Source organism: Macaca fascicularis, chromosome 2, assembly GCF_037993035.2.
Source record: "Macaca fascicularis isolate 582-1 chromosome 2, T2T-MFA8v1.1".
NCBI classification, from domain to species: domain Eukaryota; kingdom Metazoa; phylum Chordata; class Mammalia; order Primates; family Cercopithecidae; genus Macaca; species Macaca fascicularis.
The window spans coordinates 44,541,766-44,560,231 of NC_088376.1; the positions used below are offsets into that span (position 1 = coordinate 44,541,766).

General features: G+C 41.3%; 1 protein-coding gene across 2 annotated transcripts in view; it reads left to right on the forward strand.

The window, feature by feature from the left end:
* LOC102132982 (uncharacterized) overlaps positions 1–18,466 on the forward strand; it is a 77,086-nt gene extending 58,620 nt beyond the window's left edge. For both annotated transcript variants that reach the window (XM_015445161.4, XM_074031179.1), the window contains 3 exons: positions 8,449–8,555; positions 17,765–17,877; positions 18,327–18,466. In XM_015445161.4, the coding sequence (XP_015300647.3) occupies positions 8,449–8,555; positions 17,765–17,877; positions 18,327–18,338 (232 nt within the window). In that variant the 3' untranslated portion in view covers positions 18,339–18,466. The remainder of the gene's footprint in view (positions 1–8,448; positions 8,556–17,764; positions 17,878–18,326) is intronic.

Consider the following 18,466-nt stretch of genomic DNA (forward strand, 5'->3'; position numbering starts at 1 on the left):
AGCTTCTCTGCTTTTCCTATAATAATCCTATTAATAAGCTTCATTTCATTGCCCTTTTAATACAATGCTGATTTAATATATTGCTGATATATTATGCTTTTAGTATTTTGCCAAAATTTTGTTAAGGGTTTTTCCATCTATGCTCATGAAGCTTATTAGTCAGTCCTTTTTTTTTTTTTGAGACGGAGTCTCGCTCTGTCGCCCAGGCGGGAGTGCAGTGGCTGAATCTCAGCTCACTGCAAGGTCCGCCTCCCGGGTTTACACCATTCTCCTGCCTCAGCCTCCCGAGTAGCTGGGACTACAGGCGCCTGCCACCTCGCGTGGGTAGTTTTTTTTTTTTGTACTTTTTTATTAGAGACGGGGTTTCACTGTGTTCGCCAGGATGGTCTCGATCTCCTGACCTCGTGATCCGTCTGTCTCGGCCTCCCAAAGTGCTGGGATTACAGGCTTGAGCCACCGTGCCCGGCCTAGTCAGTTCTTTTCTTTTCTTCTTTTCTTTTCTTTTCTTTTCTTTCTTTCTTTTTCTTTTTTTTTTTTTTTTTTTTTTTTGAGATGGAGTCTCGCTCTGTTGCCTGGGCTGGAGTGCAATGGCATGATCTTGGCTCACTGCAACCTCCGCCTCCCGGGTTCTAGCGATTCTCCCACCTCCGCCTCCCAGGTAACTGGGACTATAGGTGTGGATCACCACGCCTGGCTAATTTTTTGTATTTTTAGTAGAGATGGGTTTTCACCATGTCGGCCAGGCTGGTCTTGAACTTGTGATTTCAAGTCATCTGCCCTCCCTGGCCTCCCAAAATTCTGGGATTACAGATGTGAGCTACCACACCCGGCTGAACTTTTCTTTTCTCGTAATATCTTTGTCTGGCATTGAGATCAGGGTAATTCTGGCCTTACAGAATGAGCTAATAAGTGTGTGCCCCTCTTCTATTTTATGAAATAATTTGTGTAGCATTAGCATTATCTCATCCTTAAATATTCAGTAGAATTATCAATGAAAACATCTGGGCCTGGAGCTTTCTGTATGGGAAGGTTTTTAACAACAAATTCAATTTTTTTTTTTTTTTTTGAGATGGAGTCTCTCTCTGTCGCCAGGCTGGAGTGCAGTGGCACAATCTCGGCTCACTGCAACCTCCACCTCCTGGATTCAAGTTATTCTCCTGCCTCAGCCTCCTGAGTAGCTGGTACTACACGCACCTGCCATCATGCCTGGCTAATTTTCGTATTTTTAGTAGAGACAAGGTTTCACCATGTTGGCCAGGATGGTCTCGATCTCTTGACCTCATGATCCTCCTGCCTCAGCCTCCCAAAGTGCTGGGATTACAGGCATGAGCCACTGCACCCAGCCTAAATTCAATTTATTTAATAGGTATAAGGCTATGCTGGATATTTTATCTTGAGCAAAGCTTTAGTAGTTTGTGTCTTTCAAGAAATTTATTTCATCTAAATTGTCAGATTTATTGGCATAAAGTTCTTCATAATATTTTCTTATGATCCTTTTAATGTCTGTAGCATCTATAGTGATGTCTCCTTTTTCATTCTTGGTATTGATTACTTGTGTTCTCTCTTTTTCTGATTGATCTGGTTAGAAATTTATTAATTTTATTGATCTTCTCACGGAACTACTCTTGATTCTCACTACTGTTTTTCTGTTTTTAACTTTATTGATTTCATCTCTTGTCTTTATTATTTCCTTTATTCTGCTTACCTTGGGTTTAATATGCTCTTCTCTTTCTAGATTATTAAAGTGAAAGCTTAAGTTATTGATTTTAAATCTTTTAATTTTTCTAATATAAATGTTTATATTAGCACTAAGCACTTCTTTTATTGTTTCCTACAAATTTCAATATGTTATATTTTCATTTCATTCCATTCAAACTATTTTCTAATATTCCTTTTAATTTCTTCTCTAACCTGTGGGTTATTTAGAATAGCTCTGTTTAGTTTCCACATATGTGTATATTTTTTCAGATATCATTCTGTTTTAATCAAGAGATTAAGAATCTCTTGATTCTTAATTAAATTCTGCTATGGTTGGAAAATATACCTGGTGCAATGGCATGATCTCGGCTCACTGCAACCATCATCTCCTGGGTTCAAGCGATTTTCCCACCTCTGCCTCCCACGTAATTGGGACTACAGGTCCCATGCCTGGTGTGGTCATGTAGTCTCAGCTACTTGAGAGGCTTAGGTGGGAGGATTGCTTGAGCTCAAGAGTTTGAGATCAGCCCTGGGCAACATAGCAAGATCTCATCTCTAGGGGGAAAAAGGAACACACTTGTTTTATTTCTTTTATGCCCCAGATCTGATCTATCTTGGTAAATGTTCCATGTGCATGAGAAAAGACTGCATTCTGCTGTTACTGGATTGAATGCCCCATAAATGTCAATTAGGTCAAGTTGGTTGGCAGTGTTATTGAAGTCTTCTATATATGTACAAATTTGTACATGTTCTATCAACTATTGAGAGAGGGGAAAATTGTGATGTTGTTTATATCTCCTTATAGTTTAATCAGTTTTTGCCTCATGTATTTTGAAGCTCTGTTTTTAGGTACATAAACATTTTTTATTGTTGTGCCTCTTGATGAATTGACACTCATCATTATGAAATGGTCTTCTTTATCCTTGGTGATGCTCCCTACTTTGATTGATATTAATATAGTCACTACAGGTCTTTTTTTAATGAATATTTACATAATATATCTGTTTTCATCCTTTGGTTTTAACCTATCTGTGTTTTTATATTGAAATTGGGTTTCTTATAGACAGCATTTGGCTGAGACCTTCTTTTTTTATCCATTTGACAATCTTTGTCTTTTAATTGTTTAGACCATTATATTTTATGTGATTATCTTTATGGTTTGGTTTTTAATCTATCATCTTGCCATTTGTTTTCTATTTGTCTCATCTGTTCTTTGTTCCTTTTAAACTAGTTTTCTGTTGCTTTTTGGATTAATGTTTATAATTCCATTTTTATATATTTAATTGGCTCGTGAGCGATACCTCTTAGTCTTTTATTTTCTAGTGGATGCTCTAGTGTTTACAGCCTTCATCTTTAACTTATTACAGTCTACCTTCAAATAACATTATACTACTTCACGTATAGTATAAGAATCTTACAACAGTATACTTCCATTCTCTTCCTATCCTTTGCGTTTTTGTAGTCATATATTTTACCTTTACAAGTGTTATAAATCCAAGGATACATTATTATTATGTCTATTTTAAGCAGTTGTTTTTTTAATAAGGGGGGAGTTTTTTATGTTTATTCACATATTTACCATTTCTGGCATTCTTTATTCCTTTGGCTATATTCACATTTCTATGTGATATCATATTCTTCTGTCTGAAGGACTTACTTTATACATTTCTTATAATCCTGGTCTGCTGGTGATGAATTCTCTAAGCCTTTGTATATCTAACAAGTCTATGCTGCCTTCATTTTTAAAGTGTTTTTTTTTTTTTTTTTTTTTTTTTGTGGCAAGGTACAAAATATTTGATTGACAGTTAATACTTTTTTTTTTTTTTTTGAGATGGAGTCTTGCTCCTGTCGCACAGGCCGGAGTGCTGTAGCACAGTCTTGGCTCACTACTACCTCCACCCGCTGAGTTCAAGTGATTCTCCTTCCTCAGTCTCTCGGGTAGCTGGGATTACAGACGTGTGCCACCACACCTGGCCAATTTTTGTATTTTTAGTAGAGATAGGGTTTCACCATGTTGGCCAGGCTGGTCTCAAACTCCTGACCTCAGGTAATCCACCTGCCTTGGCCTCCCAAAGTGCTGAGATTACAGGCATGAGCCACCATGCAGAGCAGGCAGTTAATACTTTTAAGATGTTGCTGCACTATCTTCTGTTCGTATTGCTTCTGAAGAAGCATCACTATCTTCTGCTTGTATTGTTTCTGAAGAGACATCATTTTTATCTCTATTCTTTTGTATATAATTTGTTTTTATTCCTCTGTATGCTTTCTTCCTCTTCCTCTTCCTCTTTCTCCTTCCTTCTTCTTTCTTCCTTCTTCCTTCTTCCTTCTTCTTCTTCTTCTTGACAGAGTCTCACTGTCACCCAGACTGGAGTGCAGTGACGTGATCTTGGCTCACTGTAACCTCTGCCTCCCCGGTTCAAATAATTCTCGTGCTTCAGCCTCCCAGGTAGCTGGGACTACAGGTGTGCAACCAATATGCCCAGCTAAATTTTTTTTTGTATTTTTAGTAGAGATGGGGTTTCGCCATGTTGCCCATGCTAGTCTCAAACCCCTGGCCTGAAGTGATCCACCCACCTTAGCCTCCCAAAGTACTAGGATTACAGGTGTGAGCCACCATGTCCAGTCTCTGACTGCTTTTAAGACTTTCTTTTTATCACTGGTTTTCAGCAATTTAAGTATGACATGCTTAGTGTGACTTTCTTCTTGTTTTTTCAGATTGGAGTTTGTTGAACTTCTTAGATCTATGTGTTTGCAGTTTTCATCAAATTTAGAAAATTTTGGACCACTCCCTTTCAAGTATTTTTTTTCTATCACTCCTGTCTTTTATCCTTCTGAAACTCTAATTACATATATGTTAGGCTACTTGATTTTATTGCACAGCTAAATGATGTTGTGTTTTTCTTTCTTTCTTTTTTTTTTTTTTTGGTCTTTTTCTCCCCTGCATTTCACTTTGGGTAGTTTCTGTTGCTATGTCTTCACATATTGTCTACAATGTCTACTACGCTGCAAAGTTCATCCAATGTATTTTTCTTATCTCAGACATTGTACTTTTTAATCTCTGAAAGTTCAATTTAAATCGTTTTTTTTGAAACAGAGTCTCGCTCTGTCACCCAGGCTGGAGTGCAGTGGCGTGATTCAGCTCACTGCAATCTCCATCTCCCAGGTTCAAGCAATCCTCCTGCCTCAGCCTCCCAAATAGCTGGGATTATAGGCACCTGCCACCATGCCTGGCTAATTTTTGTATTTTTAGTAGAGACGGGGTTTCACCATGTTGGCCAGGCTGGTCTTGAACTTCCGACCTCAGGTGATCTGCCCGCCTCAGCCTCCCAAAGTGCTGAGATTACACATGTGAGCCACCGCTCCTGGCCTAATTTGAGTTTTTTCAATATCTTCCATTTCGGCTTTCTTCATGTTCATATTTTCCTCTGCCCTCTTGAATATATAGAGTATACTTAAATGTTTTAATATCTTCGACTATTAATTCTATCTTCAGTATCATTTTTGGATGTTTTGATTGATTAATATTTGTTCCCAGTTATAAGTCAGATTTTCCTGCTTCTCTTTTCAGTAGAGGCCAAACGTGGTGAATTTATGTTATTGGGTGATGGATTTTTTAAGTTCCCTTTTCATTCTGTTTAATATTTACAGGCCTGTCCTCTGATGCAGTTAATTTCTTGGCAATAGTTGGATCCCTTTGAGGCTTCTGGGGTGGGTTGTTTGTTTGTTTGTTTGTTTGAGACAAAGTCTCACTGTGTCACCCAGGCTGACATGCAATGGCAGTATCTCAGCTGCAACCTCTGCCTCCCAGGTTCAAGCGATTCTCATGCCTCAGCCTCCCGAGTAGCTGGGACTACAGACGCGTGCCACCATGCCTGGCTAATTTTTGTATTTTTAGTAGAGACGGGGTTTGTCCATGTTGCCAGGCTGGTCTTGACCTCCTGGCCTCAAGTAATCTGCCTGCTTTGGCCTCCCAAAGTGCTGGGATTACAGGCATGAGCCACCGTGCGCAGCCGAGGCTTGTTTTAAAGCTTTGTTTGGACACATCCAGAAGAGTTTTGACTCTAGGATTAATTTGGTCCCACTACTGAGGCAATACACTTTTTAGTTGTCAATGCCTCATGTATTAGGAGGTTTTTACACTCTGGCTGGTGGGAATATTATCTGTTCTCAGCCCTGTATGAGCCTCAGGGGTTGTTCCACCTGCCTGTCCTGTGAATGTTTCCCTAGCCTTAGTACCTTCCTCAAAAGCGTACTCAACCAAATTTTTGGGGTAAACTCTCTGCAAAAGGCACAGAACTCTCTATTTCTATAAGGCCCTCTCCTTTCTGGAATTCTGTCCTATAAATTCTAGCCACCTTTACCCAAACTCTGAAGTCTGTGTCTCAACTCAGTGAGACCAGCAGAATCTGATTGCCCTCCCTGTCTGCAGTGCTGGGGACCCAGAAAGGCTCTTCAGGCAGTAAGTGGGGCACTCACAGGGCTCACCTTATGTGTTCCCCTTCTCGGAGCTTGTTGTCCTATCCTGTCTATTGTCCAATATTTGAAAACCATTGTTCAATACATTTTCTCTGGTAGTTAAAATTTGATTTTGGGCAGAGGGTAAATCCAGTCTCTGTTACTCCATCGTAGCCAAAAGCAGAAGTCCTGCGTCACTTTATGGTCACCTAGAATGCAATAGATGCTGTGAACATAGGTTTGTTACTCCTCACACCCACTCTAAGTCATAAATATCGTTACTCTCATTTTACAGATGAGGAAACTGAGATTCAAAATGGGTAAGTCACTTGCCCAGAAAGTCAGAGTTGTAACTGTAAAACTGGGTGTTAGGCCTGGCATGGTGGCTAACACCTGTAATCCTAGCGCTTTGAGAGGCTAAGGCAAGTGGATCACCTAAGACCAGGAGTTCGAGACCAGCCTGGCCAACATAGTGAAACCCCATCTCTACTAAAAATACAAAAATTAGCCAGGTGTTGTGGCACGCACCTGTAGTCCCAGCTACTCAGAAGACTGAGGCAGGAGAATCGCTTGAACCCGGGAGGTGGAAGTTGCATTGAGCTGAGATTGCACCACTACACTCTAGCCTGGGCGACATCTCAAAAAAAAAAAAAAAAAAAAAAATTGGGTTTTAAACCTGGGTCTTACTGACTCAAAGTCTAAGCCAAGTTCCCTGTTTGAAGCATCCCTATCCTCCCAGAACCCTGGAGTACTCCCATGTTCCCCTCTCCACCCAGCTCACCTTCATTTCACTCTGATGTTTCTTGCACCACTACTGACTGTCATTCATGATGACTGCCACCTGCCTCCTTGGTTTTGCATTCCCTTTCAACTACTCCTACTCTAGCGACCTGAACGACTTGAATATATGTTCCACTGATTCAGCAGCTGGAATGCAAGGCCAGTGCTGAATGCTCCTGCCAGACTCTCTCAAGTCGTTCAGGTCGCTAGAGTAGGAGTAGTTGAAAGGGAATGCAAAACCAAGGAGGCAGGTGGCAGTCATCATGAATGAGAATCAGTAGTGGTGCAAGAAACATCAAAGCAAAATGAGCGAGACAGTAGCCTCATATTCAGTGTGGTCCCTAACTGAAATTTCATACCTGTAGCCCGTGGTAAGGGCTTGAAATTGTTTTATTGATAGTCATATAACTTCTTTCAGAGCAGAGGCCTTGTGTCAAACTTCTCTTAATCCCTGCAGTGCTACGTACATAATATGCATGTAATGAGTATGCAGTCAATATACCATCATTGGCATTGCATTTGCAAAATGCTTTCATAGAAATGGCTTCATTCTGTTTTCACTACAACCTTATGAAATAGGCAGAATAGCCTTTTTCAGGCCAGTTTTATAGATGAGGGAGGTGAGGGCGCATAGGCTGCCGTGATCACATGATTTGACACATGATTTGACAAGGGGTTGAAGCTGACCAGGAGTCCAGACCTTTGCCCAGATTTCTTATTCACTCATGATGCCAGAGTCCCAAAGACCAGTTGGCAGTCCAGTGCAAGGCTTGCACTTTAAGAAGTTTCCCGTCATGGCACATGCCTGTAATTCTAGCTACTTGGGAGGCTGAGGCACAAGAATTGCTTAAATTGGGATATGGAGGTTGCAGTGAGCCAAGCCTGGGTGACACAGCGAGATCCTGTCTCAAAAAAAATTTTTTTTGCAATAGTCCTTAAAGAAATTACGAATGTAACGACAGTACAGTTTACTTTTTGTAAAACTAAAGTTATTTGATTTAAAGAGCTATTCTTTGTTTTCAGACTATGCCCTTCCTACTTTGATGTAAAAATGTTTGCTCGTTTACAGTGTTGACAGTTGTTATTTCTTGACATACCAAAAGTTGCCACACCTTTCTCTGTCCCTCTAAACTTTTGGACATTTGCTGATATGTAAAATCTAAAGTAGGAAGTCCTACATTACATTATATCATACCATATCTTTTGAGTAAATAAACAAATGAAGGATTTCAAACAACCAAAAATTCTTATTCTACCAACTTACCTAGGAGAAGTATCCAAACTAGAGAGATTAGATTGGTAAAAATTGGTGTTGGGATGTCTTTGGTCTCACATTGTGCCAGTGCATCATCTTGGGTTTGGGGTTGGGGGAGGGGTTTAAAAAGAGAGATCATTCTCCAAAATAACTGGATTGAGGTTCTTTGAGTAACAATGCTTGACACGATGCCTCTGTGTGTGTGTGTGTGTGTGTGTGTGTGTGTATGTGTGTGTGTGTGTGCGATTTTCTTTCGACAGCCTGATCAAATACTCTGCCCACTTAAGGGAAATTGACCTTGGAAACAATGTTCTGGGAGAAATGGCTGCTGCTGAAATACTTGAAGCACTGAGAGCCAGAAAGACAGGTAGAGTGTTTTCAGGTTACGTGCTTCCCCTCCACCTGCCCACATCCACTCACTCCTAAATGCTGTACTACTCACAACTTGCTCCGCTTTTTTCATTTAAGTAACTGGCCCGAACTATGCAATGACCAGGAACACTGTCACAGGCCAGCCATCATTGTGTCAATTTTCCTGGTGATTTGCACAGAGTTCAAGAATTTCTAGGATGTTATATGTAGCCTTCGATCTAAGTAATACATGTTTTTAAAGGGAAATTTTCTCTATTGCTTTTTTTCTCTCTTGCTCCTCTCATCCTTGCCTGTTCTCCAAGAAATGCTTCTCCCACTCTCCATTCTCTTCTCAGCCCAACCTGCAGAGAGGGCTCCAGATATCAGTTAGAAAATTCAAGTAACACCCCCCATAAGATTTTGATGTGCTTTCTGGATCATCAAAGAATGGTTAAATTGTGATCGGCATAGGGAGAGCAATACGTCTTTTATGATGCTGCAATCCTTTGAAAAGGAGAGAATCACGTGTGGAAGGAGTTGGTTCCTATGGCCACACCTGCCCTCTCCATCGCCAGCACGCATGACCGGAATTAATGATGGCTGCTCGCCCTGCTAAGGCAGAGGAGGGGAAGAAATGTCATTTTAAATGAAGCTCGAAGGAAGACTTCAAAAACACATTTGAAAACGCAAATTTAACCTTAAGAAAAGTAGAAAGAACTCTTGGTGTGTTACTGGGCAGGTTAAGCTGAGAGAATTAAGCAGTCCAAGCGTCGGTCTCTACCATTTCCTCAGCATGGTCTTAGAGACATAGTATAATCATAGATTGCATTTGTCTTTTAATGCTCTAGAGTTTTAGATAGAAGAATTGTAATGATATTACTATATATTGTATTAACATTTTTAAAACTAAAACTCCAGTCAAGTGATTCCATGATGTTTAAATTACGTCTTTATTTTAGAGAAACAGAATATCTACTTTCTATTCCTTTAGAGTTGAATTCAATTTCAGCAGAATTACTCTGTTAAATTTAGTTCAAATATAGCTTTAAACTTGATAAACTGAAGGCAGGTGAATGATTTCATTTTGTTTTTCCTGGCATCATAGTAACTTTTTCATTATACATTGAGGGAGAAGATGTTACAAGTCTGCAGGCAGTCTCGTGACCATGACTCTAGTGAATGCTAATGACAATCAGTCTCAGATGACTTGATGGAAAATGATTATCTCTGAGTACATATTTGGAGCTGGAAAACATCATGCTTTGCTTAGTAAACGTTTTAATTTGCATAAATGAGAAGATAATTATGAAATACCCACCTGAAAATACAAATACTCATTTAGAAGGCATTAAAAAGTAATTTATAGTTCAAGAAATCATTTTTTTCAAATATAGTAATATATATAATGAGTAGCCTTAATGCATCTATCTCTTGAGCTGAAATAATTATGGTGTTTCTGGTGGAACACTTCAATTGGATTGTTAGTTTGAACACCAAGAAGATTCCTCAAAACAGGGTTAACTGCTTGGATTTTATAGGGAAAATCTCTTCCCATTTTGCCCTAACGGCATCATTTTAAACATTAAAAGCAATAGTAGTATTACTGATTATGGAAAGAAAGCTCTTTAATTGATTGTTTCTTAACATTTGCAAGTTAACAAGCTAATTTCTAATTCTAATTCTAATTCATTCGTGAAATCCAAATTAACAGCCTGAGGTCTCTTACTTGGCTATCAAGGAGATCTTAATAACCTGCCTTTAATGATGGACTAGGCCAATGAAATCTTCCTGAGAGAAATTAGCAACCTCATTTCATTAAAAAAAAAAGCTAGTGAAACAGGAAGCTGTTATCCTGTCTTACTGCTTTTTCACTAATAAGAAAACAGAGTACTGAAGGAACATTTCATTTATTCATTCTTCTTTCTTTATATATTTGTTAAATTCCTATCATGTACCAGGCCCTGTTCTAGACCCTGGAGAGGGGAGTCATGAATTCCTGCCTTCATGAGGCATATATATGATTGCATATCTGATGGGGATCATACTTAGAGGAAAAATAAAGCAAATAGGGGGGTAAAGTGTGTGTCAGGGTGTGGGGGTTGCCATCTTAGTGAGGGTAGCCAGGGAAGGCGTTGCTGAGAAGGGACACTTGAGTAAAGATCTAAAGGAGTGACAGAGAAGGCCACGTGAATATCTGAGAGATGAGCATTCTGGCTAGAAGGAACAGCAAGTACCAAGGCCTTAAAGTAGAACCTCCTGGTGTGTTCAGTAAAGCCGCCAGCATGGCTGAATGGAGTGAGCTAGAATGGGAGAGTCAGAGGACAAACAATTTGAGATGCAAGTATGCAGAGCAGAAAGCATTCTAGACCCTTGTGAGGACTTTCAGGTGTAACTGTTGACATGGAAAGGCTTTTGAGAATGATAAACCTAGAAGTAACCTAATGTAACCCACATTTTAACAGGATTGCTCCAGCTCTATGTTAAAAAGAGACTATAGGGGAGGCAAGGGCAGAACAAGGATTCTAGTTAGGGAGTTTTCTCTGGAAAAACTACACAGGGCCTTTCAGCAGACCCAGAACACCCAGCAAGTGGAAAATGTGGGTTGGGGAGAAGCTACAAATATGAGAATTAAGGAAAATTGTATCCATTGAGCAGTTCAAATTCAGTCCTTACTACCACCCCAAGCTTATCTGCCCTGCTTCCAGAAGGCTGACAGCCCTGTAGAAGATTGGGGTATTCCTTGAGAAATTGAATAGCCCTAGAAAAAGAAATTCTAGATGCTGACAACTGGCCATCTCCTCACCATTCAAAGAAGCCTAGCAGGTCAGCAAGCCCTGAACATACGTGAGAGCTGCCCATCAGCCTTTGTATGTCTTATGCTTCATTGTGAACAGATACCTGAGAACCTCCAGACACTTGAGGCAAGTAGCCAACAAGAAACAGAGGGAATAAAGGAACCCTGAAGATATGGAAACAATGCAGAAAACTAAAGAAAAACAAAAAAGCTATAACATTGTAACATTCTGAATGGAAGAAAAGATAAGGCATCCATAAAAAAGGAATGGGGTACTATGAAAAAAGAACAATTAGAAAATAAGAAAAAGTTTTTGGAAAGTAAAAAAGATAGCCAAAATAAAATATTCTGGAAAAAAAAAAAAAGGTTGACAGTTAAAATCAAGAAAGTCAGGCCTCTGCTCCTCCAGTTCGACAGACAACTGCATTTTCTCACACAGCACCAGCTGCGCCCCTCAGACACCAGGGTGAAGGTGAAGGCCAGAATAAACAGATGTGTCCATAGTAGGCCCTGGTCACCAGGACTGCTTTTAACTCTGGCAAAGTGGATGTTGTCACCATCAATGACCCCTTCATTGACCACAACTACATGGCGTACATGTTCCAGTATGAGCATGTTCCAGTATGAACAAGGCCAAATTCCACATGACCTCCAAGGAGTAAGACCCCTGGACCACCAGTCAGAGCAGAGAGGACGAGGGAGGCCCTCAGCTGCTGGGGAGTACCTGCTGCACTCAGTCCCCCACCACACTGAGACTGCCCCCTCCTCAGTTTCCAAACAATTTGAGATGCAAGTATGCAGAGCAGAAGGCCTTCCAGACCCTTGTGAGGACTTTAGGGTGTAACTCTGTTGAGATGGAAAGGCTTTTGAGAATGATAAACCTAGGAGTTACCTGATGTAACCCACATTTTAACAGGATTGCTTTAACACAGACCCCTGAAGAGGGAAGGGCTGAGGAGCCCTGCTTTGTTGTGCACCATCAACAAAGTCCCCTGTACTCAGCTCACCCTCACCCAAAGAAAGAAAGTCTTCAGAAGTAAAACAAAAGATAAGAAGATGACAAATTGGTGAGAAAATGTAAGAGACAGAGGATCAACTTACGAACGTCAGCGTCTAACTCAGAGTTTTCAGAAAGAGAAAACAGAGAAAAGTGAAGACAGGGAATTATCAAAGGAATAAATAAAGAACTGTCCCAGAACCAAGGAACGTAAATCTGCACATTGAAAGAGCCCAATGGGTGTCCAGCACAGGGAAATATAAAAAGTACATCATGATGACATTCAGAACACTAGGAATAAAAAGGGGATCCTAACAACTGACTGAAAGAAAACAATTTGCATCCAAAGGACTGGGAATTAGAATGACATCAGACTTCCTAACTAGAAGTTAGGGGCAACAAAGTCCTACTATGACAATTCTATGAGAAGTCTATACGTTCCCAACTTCTAACCACATATGAGGCCAAAATAATGATGTTTTCAACATGCAAGCATTCCAAACATGCACCTCCTCTGAGTCCATTCTTAGGAAACTTCCAAAGAACATGCTTGAGCAAAACGAGAAAACAAAACACGAAGAAAGGTCAGGCGCGGTGGCTCATGCCTGTAATCCCCGCACTTTGGGAGGCTGAGGCGGGTGGATCACTTGAGGTCAGGAGTTTGAGACCAGCCTGGCTAACTTGGTGAAACACCCTCTCTACTAAAAATACAAAATTAGCCAGGCATGGCGGTAAACACCCATAAGCCCAGCTACTCAGGAGGCTGAGGCAGGAGAATCACTTGAACCCAGGAGGCGGAGGTTGCAGTGGGCCGAGATTGCACCACTGCACTCCAGCCTGGGTGACAGAGTGAGACTCTGTCTCAAATAAATAAATAAATAAAAATAAAATAAAGTAAACCACAAAGACAAAGAATGCCAAGTTCAGAAATCAGAAGGCCCAGTACAGGACAGTAAAAAAGCGAGTCCCAGATGATGGCTGAGGTAAATCCAAATTGGAGCAGAAAAGTCGAAGATTTCAGAAAGGAGAGAGACTTGGGTAAAAACTGAACTTATACAGCATGTGAAATACTTAAGTGTTTTATCAACTGAGGTCAGGAGTTCAAGACCAGCCTGGCCAACATAAGGAAACACCCATCTCTACTAAAAATACAAACAAATAAATAAAAAAGAAATACTTAAGCATTTTGAAAGAAATATTGATAAGTATATGAGAAATAACAGAAACCTGTGGGAAAATATTTAGAATAGGTACACAGAAAACTCTGCAAATGAAAAAACAGGCAATTATTAACTTAGAAGATAGACATACAAAGAATTATGTACAAAAAGATACCAATGAATACACCAAGTGTTGATTTAACTAAAAATTGTGATATATCTTTATTGGGAGGCTTGGCAAGAGGAAGTTACAAAAATCAATATTTACATATTTTAAATGGAAATATCAAGAAATAATATAATAAGCACTTTGCTTGAAATCAGGCAGTAAATATCATGAAAAACTGCTGAATAAGTTGAAAGTGGCTGCCTCTGCAGAAGAGGACTTGGGGCCGGGTGCAGTGGCCCATGCCTGTAATCCCAGCACTTTGGGAGGCCAAGGTGGGAGGATAACTTGAGCCCAGGAGTTCGAGACCAGCCTGGGCAACCTAGGGAGACCCCATCTATCTCTACAAAAGAAGAAGAAGAAGAAGAGGAACAAAAGAGGAAGAGGAAGAAAGAAGAAGAAGAAGGAAGAAGAAGGAGGAGGAAGGAGGAGGAGGAAGAGGAAGAAGAAGAAAAGAAAAGAAGGAAGGAAGAAAGGAAAGAGAGAAAGAAGGAAGGAAAGAAAGAAAGAAAGAGAGAGAGAGAGAGAGAAAGAAAGAAAGAAAGAAAGAAAGAAAGAAAGAAAGAAAGAAAGAAAGAAAGAAAGAGAGAGAAAGAAAGAAGGGAGGGAGGGAGGGAGGGAGGGAGGGAGGGAGGGAGGGAGGGAAGGAAGGAAGGAAGGAAGGAAGGAAGGAAGGAAGGAAGGAAGACCGGCCAGGTGCGGTGGCTCACGCCTGTAATCCCAGCACTTTGGGAGACTGTGGCGGATGGATCACGAGGTGAGGAGATCAAGACCATCTTGGCTAACACGGTGAAACCCTGTCTCTACTAAAAGTACAAAAAAAAATAGTCGGGCATGGCTGTGGGCACCTGTAGTCCCAGCTACACAGGAGGCTGAGGCAGGAGAATGGCATGAACCCAGGAGGCGGAGCTTGCAGTGAGCCCAGATCCTGCCACTGCACTCCAGCCTGGGCAGCAGAGCAAGACTCCGTCTCAAAAAAAAACAGAAAAAAAGAAGGAAGGAAGGAAGGAGAAGGAAGGAGGGAAGGAAGGAAGGAAGGAAGGAAGGGAAAGGAAGGAAGGAAGGAAGGAAGGAAGGAAGGGGAAGGAAGGTAAGAAAGAAAGAAAAGAAAGAGAAAGAAAGAAAGAAAGAAAGAAAGAAAGAAAGAAAGAAAGAAAGAAAGAAAGAAAGAAGGAAAGAAAGAAAGAATGAAAGAAAGGAAGGAAGGAAAGAAGAAGAAAGAAGAAGGAGGAGGAGGAGGAAGGAGGGGGAGGAAGAGGAAGAAGAAGAAAAGAAGGAAGGAAGGAAAGAAAGAAAGGAAGGAAGGAAGGAAGGAAGGAAAGGAAGTAGAAAGAAAGAAAGAGAAAGAAAGAAAATTGGTCTGTAGCCAAGGGAAGGGAAGGGAGGGGAAGGGAAGGAAGCAGAAAGAAAGAAAGAGAAAGAAAGAAAATTGGTCTGTTGCCCAGGCTGTAGTGCATTGGCATGATCTCAGCTCACTGTATCCTTGAACTTCTGGGCTCAAGTGATCCTCCTACCTCAGCCTCCCAAGTACTTAGGAGTACAGGCATGTGCCACCATGACTGGCTAATGTTAAATTTTTTGTAGAGATTAGGTCTTGCTGTGTTTCCAAGGCTGGTCTTGAACTCCTGAAACCCAAAGTGCTAGGGTTGCAGGCATGAGCCACTAGCCACTGCACCCAGCCAAAAATATTTTTAAAGTGAGAATTGAAAAGTGCCTAGCTTTCTCACCAGGTAATGTGTTGTTGTATAACTCCAGGCCAATACCTAATGCTAGCTTAAATCATCTTAGTCTCCACAAAAGAACAGGAACTTTTTCCCGTATCATACACTTGGGATATGCTTCACTGAAAAATGAGCAGAATTTTATAAGTGGAAAATAAGTAGAAAGAATGACCGTAAGTGTGGCATCCAGGAAACATAACAGTCTTTTGTGAGCTTAGGTGACACATGAATCCTGTGAGGCCTCAGCTGGCCTCCATTCCACACTGCTGGCCCCATTTCAAATGGTCTGTAGCATATGAAACACCTCACAGCCTGCGTCATGCATCCCACACTGCCTCCTTGCCTCAGTGGTCAAGACTTTGACCTTTGTTTGCCTACTGAAGGCTTTACCTTCCCCTGCTTTGGACCTGTCCTCTTTATATTTCTAACTCTGAACTTTGTTTTTCTCCTTGACCATGATTTACCTGTTTCCGATTAAATACTGTGTCACATAGAGAGAGTGTTTGGCTACAGGTAACAGAATCAGCTACAGTGCCCTACACAGTGGAAGAGGACTGGGCAGGTACAGCTACTGCCCACATCATCAACGTCCCAGATTCCTTCTCTCCTTCTCCACCATCGCCTCAGCAAGTGGCCCTTATCCTCATGGCTGCAAGGTGGCTGCCACACCTGTAACCTCTCATCTCCATTCCAGGCCAGAAGAAAAAGAAGGAAAGGACAAGGAAGAAGTGCTAGTATCTGATTTCTGGCCCGTTCCAAGTTGTGACATTCTTTTTTTTTTTTTTTTTTTTTTTTTTTGAGACAGAGTCTCGCTCTTGTTGCCCAGGCTGGAGTGCAATGGCATGATCTTGGCTCACTGCAACCTCTGCCTCCCGAGTTCAAGCATTTCTCCAGCCTCCCAAGTAGCTGGGATCACTGGCATGAGCCACCATGCCTGGCTAATTTTGTATATCTAGTAGAGACAGAGTTTCTCCACATTGGTCAAGCTGGTCTCAAACTCCCAACCTCAGGTGATCTGCCCTCCTCGGCCTCCCAAAGTGCTGGGATTACAGGTGTGAACACCGCGCCTGGCCTCAAGTTGTGACATTCTAAACCACATTATCTTACACCTCCAGGTCCCTTTCCACATTCATCCACCTTGCCCTCCACTGTTCTTTCCTGTGCCCAGCCTGATTTGAGCTCATACTTGTACAACCATTTTCGTACTTCAACCTCAATTTACCCTCTGGAGCTGAAATTCAGTACTATTTTTGAAAGTTCTTGTTTTTCCTCTCAACTATATTTCTTGTTTTCCTTTCTGCTTTTGGCCTCTCCCTGGAGAAGCCTGGCCTCCGGAAACTGTAGTGTTAGGCACCTCCAGCCTTTTAAGCAGGACCTGGCCATGTGGCTAAATAAGAAGCAGGAAGGAGGAGAAGGCAGAGTGCCATGGGAAAGAATATGGAGGAGGGGTTGACATAGGCTCTCTGAATAACAATTAGGGATTTGGGTCTTTATTTTATAGGAAAATCAATGAGAACTCTGGGTTTCAAATGATAGAAAACCAATTCAAACCGACTTAAGTACAAAAGTAAATCTGTTGACTCCTGTAAGTCCAGGGTGGTTCTAGCTAAAAGTCCAGCTGGAATCAAGGGTTCCCATAATGCCACCCACGTCCGTCTCCTGGGAGTTCTGCTGCTGTGTTGACTTTACTCTCAGGCAGGCTCTTTCCCACATGGGGGCAAGTTGAGCAGCATTAGCCAAAGGGTTACATTCTGCCCGGTTAATAATCTCAAGAAGGAGCTCTTCTTTGGATTTTCACTGGACAACCGTGAGTCACATGCACACCTGTTAAACAATCACTGTGCCAGGGAGATGAAATACACTAGACATCCCTGGGCTATGTGCATACCCTGGAGGGCAGGGGAGTGGAACCCTAAAACAAACTCAAGGTACTGTTCCAGAAAGAAGCTAAAATGGAAGCTGGGTAGGCGGAAATAAGAGATGTCTACTAAAGAAAGAGGGCCAGGAATGGTATTAGAGCTAGTAATGATAAGATCAGAATGTTGCTTTCAGATGATTAATCTGGAAGCAGGGTCCAGGATGGGCTTGGAGTTGGGGAAGTTTGGGATTAGGAAAACCAGTTAGGAGGCTACTCTATCATCCAAGTAAAAGACATGACAGTGAGAATGGGAAAGACAGGACAAGTGTAAAAAGTTACTTCAGAGGTAAATTAATTGTCAGGACCACTCACGCCAAGAAGATATAAGGAAGAGGTATGAGGTCAGAGGAAAGTCGTTTGGCTAATAAGAATGTGGGAGAGCGCCTCTCTCAGAAGCCTAAGACCCACTCCCTCTAAGGTAGTTGTGAGATATCCTACCTGTTTATGATTATGTTCTTTCCCCATGCAGGTAAACTACCGGTCTTAAAAATTACAGTCACTCCCCAGATCTCTTCAGATACCTTCAGATCAATTTGGAAAAATAGCAAGAAGTCTAATACTATCCGTAAAAAGAAGAAAAAGGTAAGTTCTTGGACGTCTGTGTCAGTGAGGAGCAGCCACCAGGGAGTGCTGTGTGGAGCCTGGGCCCTTGGGGCAGATGGCACCATCAGCTGCAGGTTTTGCATTTGATTATATGAGAATTTAGGTTCTAGGTCATGCTCCTCTACACCATCATTCCAATCTGATGGATGATGATTGAACCAAGAGACAAGTAGTAAGAGAAAAACAGTTTCCTCAAAGGTTGGCAGACTGGGCCTCCCCTCTTTAATTCCCACCGCTACCCAAATCCTAGTTGCTGCTAACCTATTGTGGATCTGAAAAGATAAATTTACCTTTAAATTTACCTAAACTCTTTATGAAGGCTGTGCTACCTCTTAGGAGGTAATGCTTTATGTATGTTTATTCTCTACTGTAAGAAGTTGAATTCCCTTTTTTCTATAATTTATGATGTCCTGTTTATTATTTCACAGACTAAAAACTGAATATGGGTGCTGTATTTCCATATGGATATCATCTATTTCCACGGCCAAGCAGACATGCCTAGACAGATATTGCTTATTCTATAGTAATATTTTTCACTGTAACCAAGTCCCTTTCAAGTTCTCAAATT